Raw genomic sequence first — 14,120 nt, 5'->3', positions numbered from 1 at the left:
GAATAAAATATATATATATATATATATATATATAATTAATTTAATTTGGCCTATAAAAAAGAGTCACGTATCCTTTTAAAATTTAAAATATAAAACAATTTCATTATATAATCCGGTCAATCGTTACATATAAGTATGTAGTATAAAACTAATTGATGTGATTGACCTAACTTTCTGAAGTTGGAAAGTGGCTGCGATTTTGTGTTTTATTCGTGTAATCATTTACCACAAAGTCGTCTCTCTCTCTCTCTCTCTAAAAACTCCCATCTTTCTGAAGATGCCAGCCAGCACGCAACCTCTCCAGTCTCCAAAGGACACATTTTTTTGCAGCATATCACGCAGTCTCTTCCTCCAAAAATGTCCTCACTCGGAGCAAATCTCCGAAATTTGCTACTGATATTTTGCTAATATGGTTTTGGGTGACAGTTAACCCACACACATATATATATATATATATCTTTCTATATTAGTAAATATTTTAAAATTAGAATTTTTTTAATAATATTATTTTATAAGTATATAGATATATATTCTTTTAGTATTCTAAATTTAATAATAATAAAAAAATTACTTATTTAATGTAATGTGTTAAAAAAGTAAATGTTAATATATAAGAGTATGATTTTATAGTTTAAGATAAGCAAGAAAATATTTGATTATTATTTGAAATATGTGCAAGTGCAACTTGCAACTACTCTAAACAAAAGTCTATTAGATGCTACTTGTATGTCTCAGTTTGAAATTTCTCTTCAGGTAAAACTATTCAAAACAGAATAATGTTGCCATTAGATAACACTATTGTTTGGCGGCATCTCTTTACATTGGGAATAAAATTCTTCGGCTTCTACAGGTATATTTCATGTAGTGATTTTCATTGGGATAATTGACTTTTTTTATTTATTTTTTATTTTTTTGTTTTTGTGAATTGAGGATGGTAACAATTTAAGTGAGACAACCAAATCACCAAATAGGTTATTCAAGGACACTAAGGCTCGTTTGTTTGCATGTAAAATATTTTTTTATTTTTTGATATTTGGTTGTCAGTAAAATATTTACAAAGAAAAAATATATTAAAATTTAACAAAAAGAACTTATCCATGAATTTTCAGTAAGTTATTTTATATTTTCAGCCCAATATTTTACACTTGATGTAGACTTTTGCTAAGTATTGAAAATATATATATATATATATATATATATATATTTTACCTGTAAATGGCGAAACAAACAGAGCCTAGACGAGAAAGGTTATAACCAAACATGCTCTAAAGGTTCCATGTCACCCGTGTTAAGGGAGTTTGACTTTTAGAAGATGAAGGCTCACAAGGAGGTTATGTCAAACTAAGCAATGTTGTGCTTATGTCAAATTAAGCAAACTCTTGAGACAATAAAATAGTATTTTATTTTGCTTATTGTCAAACTAAGCAATGTTGCGGATAAGATGAGAAATGATAGAATTGAAAATAAATACACAAGATAATATTCAATAACAAAATGAGAACAAATCAAGTAACTTGATTTGGCCATGCACAGAGTGACATTCAATAATTACATAAAGAAAAAAAGTCACACCATAACAAGTAATTAGTAGATTCGTCTACTGATCTGACCCCCATATGACACCACCAATAGCTTAATTATGATTTTCTAGACTTTTAGTACGGTAGAGAATGATGCTAGATAAAAGATATGAGCAAAACTCGAAAGAGTTAAGATAACAAGAACATATACATAATTGATTGATTGAGGTTAGGACGAAAGAGAGCTCATGAAATTAACACTAAAACTTCCCACGTGTAGGTTGTAATTTTCAGATACTCCTTGTGTAAGTGTAAATTGCAAATCATTTGAACAACATGACAACTCGTATCAATTTTTAATACAATGCTTAAGAAAATTTTTTGTAAAAAATTATATGATTTAACAATGTTATCTCCTCACTTTTCAAAGTGAAAGGTTAAGGATTCAAGTCTCGTACTAAAAGTATGAATCAGGGAAAGAAAAAAAAAAAAAAAATTGACTTTCAAATTTGATTATGGAGAAACAAATCATGTTAGGCCACATATCCAGTCATGCAATCAAAAGCACCAACATTCAATCTTCAAGTGCACAGTACTTTTCCAAAGGAGACGCATATTCCACCAACTAGGAAAGTAATGTCAAGCTAAATATGCATATAAAAGCGAACTTAATGTTAAGCTAATTATACAAATAATACACACACAAAAACACAAAGACAAGTTTTGGTTGAGATCAGACGTGGCTGAGCAAATAGGGGTATGAGTTTTCCAAGTTCTAAGGTATACGCACTCAGCAATAAAGTAATATGTTCGCCGCCCCCAATTTGTGTGTGTTTTCTTAGTGTGTGTTGTGTGTCTGATAGAGAGAGAGAGTGATGTGGCTATTACCTTATAATAGACCCACCAAACAATTAATCAAAGAAAAACTAACACCCAATCGGAGTCACCAGATGACTTGGGGTTCATCAGCAACAACAATTAGATAAGTTGCAGGGTCCCACCTAACATATAATTACCTGTGTAATGCAAAGGATGACAAGCCAGTAGCTATCAAATAAAAACTTAGAAACCAATTTAATATAATTTTATCTTCCTAATCTTAGCTACTTATGGCCAATTCAAACTCCACAGCAAATTAAAAACCACCTTCTTCTTCTCTTTCTCCTTGTTCTTTCCAACACAGGATCAATGGCTGCAAGATGGTCTCCTTCTCCTCCACCCATGATTCAAAGATCTGCTCCAACCAAAAAACCTATTAGTAGGGTATTGATGCTTTCAGGGAATCAAAACCCAGTGAAGAAAAAACCACTTCAGATCACGTCTTGCTTCAGAGATAAGGTTTGTTTCTACTTTTGCTATTTATTAATGCCTCTATAACCCTAATTTTCAATCTTGATTCTTCTTCATGATGCTAGAAAGAGTAATCTACAACCCAGATTTGCAACATAAAACAAATCCACTCACTCCACTTCTAAAAACTTGCTCAACTAGATAGAAAAATGTTGAAGTATAATATTAAAACCTCCTTGATTTCATAGGTTTTCGAAGATCAATCAAGGGGTATAGTATGTTACAGGGACAGTAGTGGGGACATAGTATGTGAAGGGTACGATGAGGGTCCTCGTTTTCAACAAGAGATTTCAAGAATAACAGACAATACAAGGTAAATTATCCCAAAAGAAGTAGCATGATATACTAGGTTATAATTCTACTAATCTGTCTGTCTGATTATTTTTTGTCTATTCTTCACTGAGTTCAGAGATGTTCCGATCATTGATCTTCCGCAGAAGACCTGGCTTCAAATTGTTTTAGGTGGTGAATCTAACCATCCTGACAAAGGAGTTGCTGTGAAGAAAAACTTCAACCGGAAATGCTAACAGTAGTCAATAATATGCATCTGTGTATGTAACTAAGCTTATCTGCACTGCATTCAAAAAGCAGTTTACCTTTAATGACATAATTACATATTAAGCAGAGAGACACCTTCATTTACCTTCGATTCTGTTCCCCTTTCCAACTTAAAGGCACAATTCTATATATGTTTCTCCTCTAGTATTTATTTGCTACTCACTGCAAACTTCCACAGAAACTAATGATCCTAATTTAGTGGTGGAGGGAGGAAAATGGAAGCAACTTCCTAAACTCATCGTCAAATAAAAAGACACTGTTAATTACTGATTGATTCATACCAGGCAAACACAGCAATTTTACAATTGAGACAGAATCTGCTTAAAGAGTAAGGTGGGGCCTGTAAGTTTGCAGAGGAATTGAAATATTTGATTAAGCATCCCATAGCATAATGCATACACAGCTTCATGGAGTCATCAAAGATCACCAAATGAGAAAAGAATAAAAGCATAATTGCTAAGATTCAAAAATCATCAATGCATGATTGCCAAGAGAAACAGAGTCAAACCAATCATTGAACCCTATCTTTACAAGAAAAAGAGAACAGACTGTTTCAATTTCATGTCATTTTTCAGAGAAGTGGATATGACGTGTTCTGCCAAGATGAGCAGAGATCAACCAACATGCTTTGTTTTCAAGTTATATAACCAGTTTGGTTTCACCTATAAGTACCAACTGGATAGTGTTGTGATTCCTCATTAATATTGACTGTTAATAAGAGATACAGAACCATTAAACCTAGAAATTCACTTAAAACATCTTCTACCTACTTCCCTAGAAGAAGCCTTATCTGTGCTACCTCCAAGACTCCATCAGTGTAACAAAAGCGATGTAACTGACCAGCCAACTTTCTTAACGATTCCAAGAATGGAAGCTTATCCATTTCTCAATCAACCCTAACTTTACAGAGAAAGTATTCAAACAAAAAGTTGTATCCCGCGTATTGTTGACTACAAAATTTTCATAGAATACATAGAAAGGAACACTTGTATCATTGTAATTTATATACATAATGCAATGCTAGATACAAAACTTTTTGGGGAGCTCATCTAAAGATAATATCTTGGGGAAATTCTCATGGCTTTGCATTTGATAGACTTGTTTTGTATCTTCTGACAAACAATAGTGATTCTCAATTTAAGAAGAATACAAATGAAACTGCTATCCAAAAAAATTGCAATATGGAAGAAGGAAAACACAAGACTGAGTGAAATCTGATATGGGAAGAATGATTCCCAAATCGTTTGCTCAAATGTACAAGCACACAGATTTACTGTATCACTCAACTGAGGGTCCTACCATGAGAGTTCTCTTCACAGAGATTAGTGCGGGACTTACTTGGAATGATAGTTGAAGTGGACCACTGATCAGGGACCATAAGAAAATAGGTAGTCACAGCTTTCTTGAACCTTTTCTTGTATTGCAGGGGTGAAATTACCGTTGGAGAACAGTTCTTTGCCCCACCAAGCTACCTGAAGCCTTAATCCATGTTTTAAGATGCTTGTCCTATGCATATTGTCTCATGAAACCGATGATCACTAGGCTCATACTTCTCTTCGATCCACCACGACCAGGAATGAATAATCAATTACATTGATAGCCTGCATCAGAATAAATTTAACAATATCAAAATTTGCAAAAAGCATCTACTCTAATTGAATTATTGGACTTGCGAAAGGTTCACACTGAATTCTGGGCAACGTGTAACAATTATTTATTGGTCCAGAGAGAGAACAAGATGCATCATAACCTTCAATAAGAAACTCTTGGACAAATTGTCCTTGTCAGTTGTGCATAATGAAGGTTTCCTAAATGTCAAAAAATATATGTGATACAGGTAACAGATTGTCATCCAACCAACTGTACTGACCTAATCTGATTGTAAGAGCCCCAGTTTATGAAAGGCCAATTAAGCTACTATTTCTATGAAAAACCAATTAAGCTACCATTTTATTTGACACATTAATAAAAAAATTTAATATGTATTGGTCTACCTTTGTCCTAGTGGCTTTGGGTCTTAACTCTTAAGCCCTAGGTGAAGGCGTCGAGACTGGTAGAGAAAAGAAACAAAAAAAAAAAAAATGTATAATGTCTAACAAACATATTAACAAATTTAGGCAATTTTAATGCTATTTAATAATGCAGGATTGACTATCTCAGCATGAATCAAAATTATAAATAAATAAGTGAGATATGTATGGATATTTCCTATGCCTTTCTTGGCAACATAGCATCAACCAGAGAAACCTTGACTATATTGCTTTGTCAATAAATTAAATAAGACTCCAAGTTAAAAGGCGTTCAGTCAGTAGTATCCGCTATTCAACTCCATTGACTGGACTTAGTTGTCAGCTCAATCTAACTATCTAAGTAACCATATCAATTACCCTAACTAGCATTCCAGGACTCCAGAAATTACCTGATAAATCCCCAGAATCTTTGCCAGGTGTGTGGGGCTTCCCATGCCAATTGATTCAGATAAATACTTGAAATATCCAGGAGCAAACTATATCAATGATTCCAGCTCTATCTTTGGAAGTTGTATAGAATAAAATTATCATCCATGGTTTCTTAAAAGAAGACATTGTTATTGCCCCGCTTCTGACGATTAAGTGACCTTATGAAATCCATAACCTCCTCAAGGCTTCAACCAGCTTTGCATGAACAAGTCAACTGTATATTTCACCTAACCAAGGGGCCATCATCTTCAAAAGAAACTCTCGCATGCAGAGCCTCTGTGTAAAAGAGTCGATCCAGACAAGGGAGCTACAAGACCCAGACAGGGATAAGATGCTCTCGTCATCAAAGAAATGGAAAGACTGAAAGTTCACTGAATCAAGGGACTGTAGTGGAACCATAAATTCCCGTGTCTTGTGGTCTTTCAGGTTCGTCAGACAGTTGAACAAGATAATCTGGTGATGCCAGTGCATAAGATATAACACTGGTGGGGTCATCATCATAACAGGAACAACAGCGTTCATTAACATCCACAGGAAAAAGCAACCTAGCTCTTCCTTGGAGCTGTAACTGCTGAAATGATGAGACATAGATGCTCACTAAGTGCATCCAGCTTCTGAGTACTCCCTAGAATATTCATAACAAACGATACAAGTTTATGGTGGACAAAGGAGAATGGGAATATGCCAATATGTGATGCCTGGGAATATGCCAATGTGTGATGCCTTGGGCCTTCTCTGGTCCTCTTCATGATTTCTCAAATCTAATTTTCCTACCACTGCTACCGCAGTTGAAGAATCTGAAACAGCAGATGCAGGAGCTGTACAAGTATTAACCTTGGGCATTCCCATTCCTGAGGGATTTTCACCAGTCCATCAAGAGTGTCTGACAAAGATGCCATAATAAGGTATTGCCCCTCAGAGAGGGCCCTATGATAAATTTCATTAAATTCCAGAGGATCAGATTCATCACCAATGTTTGTATCAGTAGAAAGATTAGCTCAGTTTTCTTTTTCATGATTCGAGTCTAAATCCAATTCATTCCCTTGATGAATTATCTCAGTCTGGTTAGTGTGCCTAATAATTCTTCCTCCCAGATTATGACTTTCATTGGGCTTTGAATCCAGAACAATAGAGTCGCAACTACATAAACCATTGCCGGCATACTCATCTCATTGAGCTTCTCATTAGCACAGAGGGATTTCTTTACCTGTTCTGAGTTGGAGCCACTCAAATCATCTGGAAGGCTGTTGCTGTCTATACTGGCTATATAAATCAGGCGGTGGTCCCACATATCAGACTGGAAGAACAACTGCCTTTGCTGTCGATTAATGTCAAATCTCAAGGATATCAATGACAGGTTGGCCCTTTTTTGCCTTCCTGTTCAAGATTTTCTGGAGTGATTCCTACAGCAGTGGCAAGAAATCCGCCAAAATTTTGAAATCCATCAGAAAACAAAAACTGAAACCAGCCACGTGTTGAATTTTAACGACATTCCTCATATTCTGTTTTCTTTCTTGAAACTTTTCGATTCTGAAATTTTACATAAAAATCTCCAGAAAAACTCATGACCCCATTTGATTTTGATCAGAATTATACTGACCTAAAAATCCTAACAAAGGCTGGGCATTTGAAGGAATATGAGAGAGATTCTTCATAAGTCATGTGAAACAGAAGATATTAGTCAGACATTCTGGAAAAACATTATTTGAGTACAAAATTGTCAGAAGAATATTGTTTATCCAGTCCAACAATTATTGATAATAGTTAACCAAATTGAATTTATCCAACTTATCAGTTGGCTCACAAATTAGGAACATCTATATATTTATATATATTTACCAACGTTTATTAAGATTTAAGAGTCTTTTAGTCCCATGCATGTCCACTGAATTTTAAGGGATATATGCACTAGTGATATATAAAGTACAGCTTCTAGGATCCAAAGCTAGTTTAATCAGGATGCAAAATGGAAGACAAACATAATAAACTGAAGGCCTCACCTCGAACTCTGCTTTCTCCTTTTCTAACATCCCTTCCAATTCTGTTATTTTCCATGGTTTTTTCCAGCCACAGTTACGGGATCCTGTTCCACATCTTTTATCTGCCACAGTTACGGGACCCTGTTCCACATCTTTTATCTGCCACAGTTACTGGACCCTGTTCCACATCTTTTATTTTCCTGGTGAATTACCTGTTTAACACTTTTTAACTTAGATATTAGACTGCTTATGGGCAGTGAGATTTCAAGTTGCATTCAGAAATCCAAAACTGAGATCAGTTACCTCATTCATTTTGTTTTGTCTCCACTACTGATTCTCGTAGTTGAAATCAAGTTTTGGGGGTGGAAATGCACTGAATAAACATCAATTGATGCATAACAAAAACCATTTTCCCATATCTGCACGTGTAAAAAAGCGAAAACAGATATATACATAAAAATAAAATAGATATATTATATATATAGTGAGAAAAAACTTTCATACAGGCGTCTAAAAGAGTATGAGACTATAAATAAGCACAAATGATGGTCTGTATATCCAAAGGAATTGCGCAAAAAAGTTTGTTGCTTTTATAGCTACCGCCTAAGATATTGGCTAGAGCATTCAATAGGCATTTTACTGAACTATTCAACATATCTATGTGATCATCAAAAGAGAGGAATAACAATAGATGACTGTATCAACTGACCAACATATCCATGTGATCAATGGGCTAGAACATATATCCACCAAATGGATGGCCACAGAAAAGCAGTTATTCAATAGGCATTTTACAAAACTATTCAACGTATCTATGTGATCATCAAAAAGGAGGAATAACATTAGATGACTATATCATCTGAGCAACATATATATGTGATCATAAAAAATGCAGTGCATTCTCATTCAAGAAAAAAGCCCATGTTTTGCCACCCATTATCAATTCAAACCCAAATCTTCCTATTAAAGATCAGTAATTGGAAAAGCAAGTGTTCACAGAAGATCAATAAGAGAGACTAAATATATTGTCACAAAGAACACAACACTAAATAAAAGGTTGATAGCTATTTTTTCTTTATTTTCTATCGGAAATTAAAAGTTTATACCTATTTGAAAGAGACAATTTATCATGTAGTTTGTGTGCACATTCGTATTCAATCAATTAACTTAACCAGATTCTCGAGTAAAGACATAAAAAGATCGCGCACCTCACAGATTTGCGCCATGAAAGCAAACTGGCACGTGATGTGAAGAAAGCCGATTGGGTATAGCAGGTGCACAATTCACCCGCAACGCGATTCCTATAACAAATTCAATGCAACCCTGTTGGTACTTCGTCCCAATTAAATTGACAAATTTATTAAGATCGATGTATATTAACATATATGTATCAGCAGTGTATGGTGTGTGTGTTTATATATATATAATTATATGTAGTAGTAACTATAGTAGCATATAACACTCGTGTCATCGTGTGTGTAAATATGACATACCGTATTACGAAGACGACGACGTCGTCCTGCCGTTCAGGATCTTCTTCTTCGAAAGGGGGTCACCGGTAGATGGCACTTGAGAGCGCAAATGAGCAGATGCTGCTGGGACTGCTTGGACTTTTGTGGAGCTAAGCAACAGCCGCGTAAAGAAATTTTTACAGAGGGTCTAGCTCACACCATTTATGTGTGGGTAAATCTCACCATTGATGTGTGGGTAAATTGATACAATTATCAAATTTATGTGTGGGTAAATCTGGGTAAATCTCACCATTGATGTGTGGGTAAATTGATACAATTATCAAATTATGATGATGTGTTATGGGGGGACGCTGTACATCTCACTAGTGTTGTACAAAATTATTGTTGCATGAGGGAGGACGCGAGTAATGTTCAAAATTATTCACCATTAGCATGTTTTATTTTTTAGGTTGGTGACTATATGTCTTCTTTGAACTTTAAGGTTAGGTCGCTGATCTCAAATTTTCTCTAATCCCACTCTTGTATAATGTGCTTGGATATATATAGATATATTAAATTAAAATTTTGAAAACCTAGTTGCTAATTATGAGAATTTTGTTTTTTTAATGAGAATTAAGAAAGTTGAAATCTCCCTATCGAATCCAAAAATTTAAATTATTAGGTGGACTAATACTCAACCAATGGATACCCATTCATTTTTTTCATTTGAATCTAATGTGAGACAAGCTCCTCACGAGCCATCCTTTCTACTCGGGATGCAAACCTGGACACCCTTCGGGCCAGGCATTTGGCATGACATCAAATCAAAAACTAGGTCTAACTCTAATACCACATGTAACGGATGGGTAGTTTGTTATCGGACTCCAAGGCTTACGTTATTAGATGAGACTAACTATCTATTTATTTTTCATCCAGATCCGATGTGGATCAAGCTTCCCTAAGGAACCCACCATTCTTCCATATCTATGATTAGACAATTGGCATTGAGTTTGTGTTCTCATATCAATATTATAGTAAATAATCAGGTCAGGTCTACAAATATCCATTCCACCACCATAAATCATATAGATCAGAACCAAATATGAATTTTCATTGCCCGAAATTTGTAACAAAGCATCAATATGAAATTATCCTCTTAAGCCTTTTTTTAACACCAACACCAAAGCCCGGAATAAGATTCTGGAATCAATCTGGTAAGGCAGTAGGACAGACTTCCAATAGCAACCTTCACATATCCATCTTCAATGCCAGCTTATCTATCCAACCATAATCAAAAGTCATTAAAAACCATCATATATATATATATATATATGTCTATAATAATAAAGTATAAGCACATGTCAGAAACAAATTCTTAAGGTGAGTGGGATGTTTTTACACTTGACTCTGCAAAAACTTTACATTTTTCCTCTACACCCTACCTCTAACGATAAGTCTGCAAATGGAGAAGAAAATATGAAGCAGGTCTTTTTCTTTTCCCCATCTTCTTGACAACTAAAATTAAAACTATTTCAAATGATGATTTTAACAAGAAGGAACTATATTATTGTCCAAAAACTCAATTGGAACATTAAGGAATCAACAAAAGCCAAATCAAGCACTGGAGTGTTTGAATAAATGCACAGTTTAATCGATCACACTTAACCAGCTCTAAGCCTTTCTCAGCTTATTGCCCACATTAAAAGAATTCAAAGCTGATGCTATAGTTATTTTCAGGCCATATTCATGGGGGAAGACAAGACACAGATGATTTCACCCAATTGGCAAGCGCTTGCAGTTGAGGCTTGGGATACACTTGAATCTCAAACACATAATTTGTGGACAGTCACTAGATAAAATGCCGATGCCTGTGCTAGGAACAAAGGTCTATTAAGGTGATTTCCCTATCGCATTAGGCTTCTTCAAGCTATTCGAGATAAGAATCAAATCCTATCCAATTGCCCAGAAGATTTATAAACCCTACCAAAATTCAAGCATAGATTGAAAAACCAAATGGTGATTCACCTTTTAAGATGATCAAAGGGTGCCTTAAATTCGAATGATCATTGCATTATTTATTTTCAATACTTCTACTAGATCAAATCAATAGACACAGACAGTGAAAAATGAAGACAAAAATGAACAGGATTGTTACTATAAAATGTTGAACAAACAACAAAAACCATTTATGCTTAAAAGGTCATTAGTCATTACCCTCTGTGACCACAAATAGTCGAGTGTAATGGGAGAGCAAAGGACAGATGTGGTATGGACATAACCTTTGATGTTATGTACACAAACTTTTAGCACGCTTTTGTGCAGATTGTTGTTGAAAATCATCCAAAATGTAATGTCAGAAATATATCACACAAAGACATAAACCTACATGTCAAATGCCATTCAAACGAAAAAGAAACTAAAATTTACTAGGTTTGTTTATTTAGGCTAAACCATGAAAGACAAATATAACCAAAAAAAAAAATCTAAAATTCTAGGTTTATTTATTAGGCAAAACTTAGAGAAAGAAATCGAATAACAAATATAGGTAAGAATCGAAAAATGTGATTCAGAGTGAAAAGGGTTGATTTTAAACTAGAGATTTATGTACAGCACTATCAATCTTGCCCTGCTCGAACTAAAGCAATCAAGAGCTGGTTTTGTGCCCTGAAATTTGATTTATGCAGCTGTTTTACTTTACTGCTTGACAATACTTGAGCCAACCAGCTCGGCCAGCTGCAATAGATACACACATAAGTGTGTGTATATATGTATGTATGTATGTATGTATGTACTTCCATGTGTTTAACTGAAAACAAAACGAAAAGAATCGATTTTGCAGAAAAATGTAACACTCGAGTGAGAAAACAGAGACCCATCAAAAGATCATCAGTTGATCCAGAGCAAATCTTACCGTTGAGGATAACTTAATTTGCACAATGCCTGAAAAGCCAATCGATATCATCTACCAACTCGTGGTGAATGCATTTGCTTTATAGGGTTTATGGATTTATAGGGTTTTCTGTTTTCGGTTCTTGTGGCGGCTACAGATAAATGTTTATCCATAGGAATGGGCTAATGGGCCTACTTTTAGCAGAAAACATTTGGGCTGTGGAAGCTTTATAGTTGAATCTTCAGTGTATGACTTGGACACTAACTTTTCCATGGAAAACCATGGTCAAGCTCTCACTTTAGTTAGTATCACTTTGGGCCTGTGTGGCAACCATCCTTGTTTCACTCTAACGAAGCAAAACACTAAAACGTTGTTTATAATTTTGTTACAATTGAATAATACCGCATTTGTTGTTGAAAAGAGTTCCAAATCAAAATTACTAAATTGGTAGAGATAAATTGTACAAAAAAAAATAAAAACTCGGAGGTGGCCATTTTCAACTAGTGATCATTTTGTTTCTAAATGTTTCTCTTTCTTAATTAATACTTAGTGGAAATCTCTGTTTTCATGTATATAACTCTGGGTTTGAACAATTTTTTACTATATATATTTTTCTATTATTGCTTTCAAAAAAAATTTCAACAAACTTAACCTTACCAAACATTATTTCACGGACTCATCTGTAACAGTTTGAACTTTTAATTATTATCAATTGTACCAAGCAATGATTTAGTGTTCCATCACGTACATGATGCAGATTGGTGAGCTTTTATTATCATTGTACCTTACACCACATAATGCTGATTTGTTCGAATGCTAATTAGATTTAAAGAGAAGTACTGTTTTGAGTTTATTGCATTTAGTTGTGTTCAGCAACTTCTGGTGATCGAATTTAATTTTTTTCCCTCTGTAGATAACCTATGTGAATTATTCAATAAGGGTTGTATTTATTGGCAACCATTATATTGGTTTATTATGGCTCTATAAATGGATGGTTACTTTAATTTCTTAGAAAAGGTGTGTGGCTCATCTTATCCATCTCCAGCTTGAGTAGCTTTTAGTCTCCTCGCGATTGATTCTAGTTTGTTACCCCCTCAGTTTCATATTAAGAGCCCACCTCGAGAACTATTCTGTGAGACACAGTTTTAAGATAAACTTTTAATATAAGACAAAGATATTATATAAATTAGAGCATTAGGTAAAGGAGAAAAGGACAAAGAACAGTATCAAGCCCTTATCTTGCTCGAACAATTTGGGAAGGCACGTAAAGAAATAATACTTCCTTTGTTTGAGAAGATAGTTGATATTCAGGAAGTATGGATACCGAGTGCAGATATAATAGATATAAACATGGTGATACGATAAATTCTGTAGTATAAAAATAAGTTACGAGTATGACCGGATACGATAAAAAATAATAATTATAAATATATTTTTAATATAAAAAATTTATATTTTTTAATTCATTTTCTGTAATATTATGAATTTAAATGCAATCGTGCATTAATATAACATAAGAGATCGTTTCAGAACACATAAAACAAGTTCTCTAGTCACCTGTTACTAAATTTTTAACTTTTCTCAACAAAATTATTATGTTATTATTGTAAGAAAATTTACATTTTAATATTCAAAACTTGTTAAAAATTTGTTATGAAGTATTTGAGCCAAAGTATGTGAGAAGTATTAGATAGGTACGTGTTAGAAATTAAAAAATATATTTTAAAATTATGAGTACGTTTAAAAACTATTGAACACGTATTCGTGAGGAGTATCGGTTTTTGATACATATTCGATATGAGTACGTCACTCTCATAAAAATATATGTGCGTCCTAAGTTGAAATAAATAATATATATATAAATGAATATTATTGGGACCACTCAAAGTTGAAGGTTGTGACTTCACGTCTCT

General features: G+C 34.2%; 1 protein-coding gene and 1 long non-coding RNA gene across 4 annotated transcripts; one reads left to right on the top strand and one right to left on the bottom strand.

The window, feature by feature from the left end:
• Positions 1-2,395: 2,395 nt before the first annotated feature.
• Positions 2,396-12,374, bottom strand: LOC132284430 (uncharacterized). Of its 3 annotated transcripts, XR_009472267.1 has the most exons (8): positions 12,229-12,374; positions 9,360-10,594; positions 9,075-9,167; positions 8,170-8,285; positions 7,888-8,078; positions 5,848-7,290; positions 4,767-5,029; positions 2,396-2,754 (listed from the first exon to the last, which is right to left on the bottom strand). It is a non-coding gene; the product is annotated as an uncharacterized LOC132284430 (long non-coding RNA). The 3 variants fall into 3 exon arrangements; XR_009472268.1 differs by lacking the exon at positions 2,396-2,754 and having other exon boundaries at positions 3,978-5,029; positions 7,888-8,088; XR_009472266.1 differs by lacking the exon at positions 2,396-2,754 and having other exon boundaries at positions 3,979-5,029.
• LOC132284429 (uncharacterized) lies at positions 2,709-3,559 on the top strand. The gene is made up of 3 exons (XM_059786548.1): positions 2,709-2,858; positions 3,059-3,183; positions 3,280-3,559. The coding sequence occupies exons 1-3, from the start codon at positions 2,709-2,711 to the stop codon at positions 3,395-3,397; spliced, it is 393 nt and encodes a 130-aa protein (XP_059642531.1). The 3' UTR covers positions 3,398-3,559.
• Positions 12,375-14,120: the final 1,746 nt, after the last annotated feature.

Source organism: Cornus florida, unplaced genomic scaffold (assembly GCF_030987335.1).
Source record: "Cornus florida cultivar Cherokee Brave unplaced genomic scaffold, ASM3098733v1 CherokeeBrave_3.0.0_Hap2_Chr11, whole genome shotgun sequence".
Taxonomy (NCBI): domain Eukaryota; kingdom Viridiplantae; phylum Streptophyta; class Magnoliopsida; order Cornales; family Cornaceae; genus Cornus; species Cornus florida.
The sequence above is the reverse complement of the archived record's forward strand: the minus strand, read 5'-3'. Positions and strand labels throughout refer to the sequence as shown.

What these genes read in the sequence shown, in the direction of transcription:
- LOC132284429 (XM_059786548.1), top strand. Translation starts at nt 2,709, where the DNA reads ATGGCTGCAAGATGGTCTCCTTCTCCTCCACCCATGATTCAAAGATCT. An exon ending in CGTCTTGCTTCAGAGATAAG is followed by an intron (nt 2,859 to 3,058) that starts GTTTGTTTCTAC and finishes TTGATTTCATAG; the next exon opens with GTTTTCGAAGATCAATCAAG. An exon ending in AGAATAACAGACAATACAAG is followed by an intron (nt 3,184 to 3,279) that starts GTAAATTATCCC and finishes CACTGAGTTCAG; the next exon opens with AGATGTTCCGATCATTGATC.